At 39.4% G+C, this 2249-nt stretch overlaps 1 protein-coding gene across 1 annotated transcript in view; it reads left to right on the top strand.

Annotated features, from left to right (window-relative positions):
• Positions 1 to 425: 425 nt before the first annotated feature.
• LOC123966985 overlaps positions 426 to 2249 on the top strand; it is a gene marked incomplete at its 3' end in the record, with an annotated part of 9635 nt that continues 7811 nt past the window's right edge. The window contains exon 1 of the mRNA XM_046043042.1: positions 426 to 499. Within this exon, the coding sequence (XP_045898998.1) occupies positions 430 to 499 (70 nt within the window). The remainder of the gene's footprint in view (positions 500 to 2249) is intronic.

Genomic DNA, 2249 nt, shown 5'->3' with positions numbered 1-2249 from the left:
TAAAGATGCACTAGACGTGTCAAGTGATGCATGAAACCAACTTTCACGCCTGTCTGTTCTGTTTTCTCTTTTCTTGTGTCAGTAGGAAGCAGCAAACAGGTTTAATACCAACAGGCCATAACAATATTTTCTTATTCTCTCTTATTAAGTTCTTAGTTTGCAAATCGTTACTTCTTTATTTTGATGTTGGTGTTAACTGGCATTTGGCTCATCATGAATATTAATAATCTAAAGAGGAAGGAAATCTAGTAGTTTAACAGCCTGATATCCGTGTTCTGCTTGCTGACCACAGAGGAAGGCTTCTTGAACGACAGCGTCCTTCTTCATTGTAAGTAGAATTGTTTATTGATGTGAGTGATACTGTATATCTCCCGTGTACATTATTTTATCTGCTGACATGTTTTATTGTCTCTGAAGCCACACAGAGAGATGAGAGGAGCAGCTATGAGTTTAACTGCAGCAACGAGTGGATTTGTCATCTTCCTTCTCTCTGTGTCAGGTACTGAATATCTAAACTTATATTTATTGCATTAAAAGAGAGGAATCTGGGAAATGTAGGTCTTGTAAAAGTAGGCTGAAGGTCAGATGTGAAAATAAGTGGATCAGAATGAAGTATCAGGATCAGTTGTTCACACTGTATGATGAAAACAGACAGTTTGGGGGGTATTTCCTAATTTCATTGTCCTGCTTGTGCTAATGCAAATGTATATTGAACAGTGTGAGTTCATTTTTCCAGAGCTGATGCTGCCTAAACGATGTTAGCACTATGCTGTGTTATTGTCGCATTGAATGAAGATGTGCAATGCAATTTAGCGCACCAAAGCGTCGGCTTGTTCCATTATCCAACTTGTACAATGGAAATTAGACAAGAAAGTGTAAACCGGAAACAGAGACTGATCGCCTTCAAAATAATGTCATTGTTGTGTCATGTCATTTTAAGGATAGAATAGTCTTGCTTAAATACTGTACATAATTTATAGTTGTCTGCCACTTAACCATATATTATTTTTATTAATATGTCAATCGGTACTGGAATTATTATAGAGTGCTGTGATTCATACAGACTATGTGGCCTAATGATGTATTACGACTTGTGATGAGTCTGACTGGTAAAAAGAGTTTATTTATCTCCAGCTGTGACTTCATTGCTGCTGGTCTGTTGTTTACTGCGGTCAAGTGAACCGAAATGAATTAAGCCGCGCCTACATTTGGAGGCATACGTATTCGAGCCTTTATGGTAAATCGTCCAGTTGCAGAAGATGGTGGACGATTAGTTCCTATTTGAAGCTACTTTTATCACGGTGAAGGTTTTAGAGAGATAGGCCTACTGGTCTCACACAGTGAAGTCATACTGACACAACTTCTCTCATATCTTCATCTGCAACCCCTGCTAGTTCCTTTTGTCTGTCTGACCTCAGTGTGATGTTTCTGTGCTCTGTGTTGACAGCAGCAAGGTCCAAAAATAACTTTCTTTACTGCCTGCCACTGTGACAAGCAGGTATTTTTGTCTAACACACAGAAATTGTATCTGTCAATTTAGAAATGCACCAAGATAAACTAAATGAACGTTCTGCTCATTTAGGCATATTGTGATGTAAATAATGTTATTCAAATTTTAAACACAAAAAACATTGTGCATGTCTTTTAGTACATGACATTAATTTCACTTAACCTAACAATCACTAACAGCCTGATATTTCAAAGGTAACGTTACAGATGACAGGAAGCCTAACACTCAGTTAAACCACCAATGAATGGGTCCTTATCTCAATAAAAACGTCCTCTTCTGGATCCCAACAAGCAAACAAAAAATACTCCTTTCAATACAAAAGTTGGCCAATGAAAATAAAACCAAGTGATGTCTCTTGTCTCTGATTGACAAGCTTATGATTCTCCATCAACACCGGAGTTCCCTCCTGTTGTCTGACCGGTGCTGCTGGTAAGCTCACCGGCTGTCACTCAGGAGGGACTGGGCCTCTTCCACTGCTGAGTTTGGTTCAAACACCGCCACAGATATTACCTGAGCTGACTGCTCTGTGTGTCTTGTGTGTGAGGCAGGGGTGTGTACCGATCACCATAATAGGCTACACTAAACTTACTACACGTGTCTTTCTGTTGAACGTTTTCTCTGTCTGCCAAAATGGCGGATGGTCTGACGATCTGCCAACAATTTACCCTCATTCAGCGGGTGCTAAAGTCAGAGATCTTGATAGCAGTTTTCTGCTATCTTATGTTTAGCTGCTAGAAAC

The sequence above is a fragment of the Micropterus dolomieu genome, unplaced genomic scaffold (genome assembly GCF_021292245.1).
Source record: "Micropterus dolomieu isolate WLL.071019.BEF.003 ecotype Adirondacks unplaced genomic scaffold, ASM2129224v1 contig_14707, whole genome shotgun sequence".
NCBI lineage: Eukaryota > Metazoa > Chordata > Actinopteri > Centrarchiformes > Centrarchidae > Micropterus > Micropterus dolomieu.
Note: the sequence above shows the minus strand (reverse complement) of the source record. Positions and strands in the feature narration are given on the sequence as shown.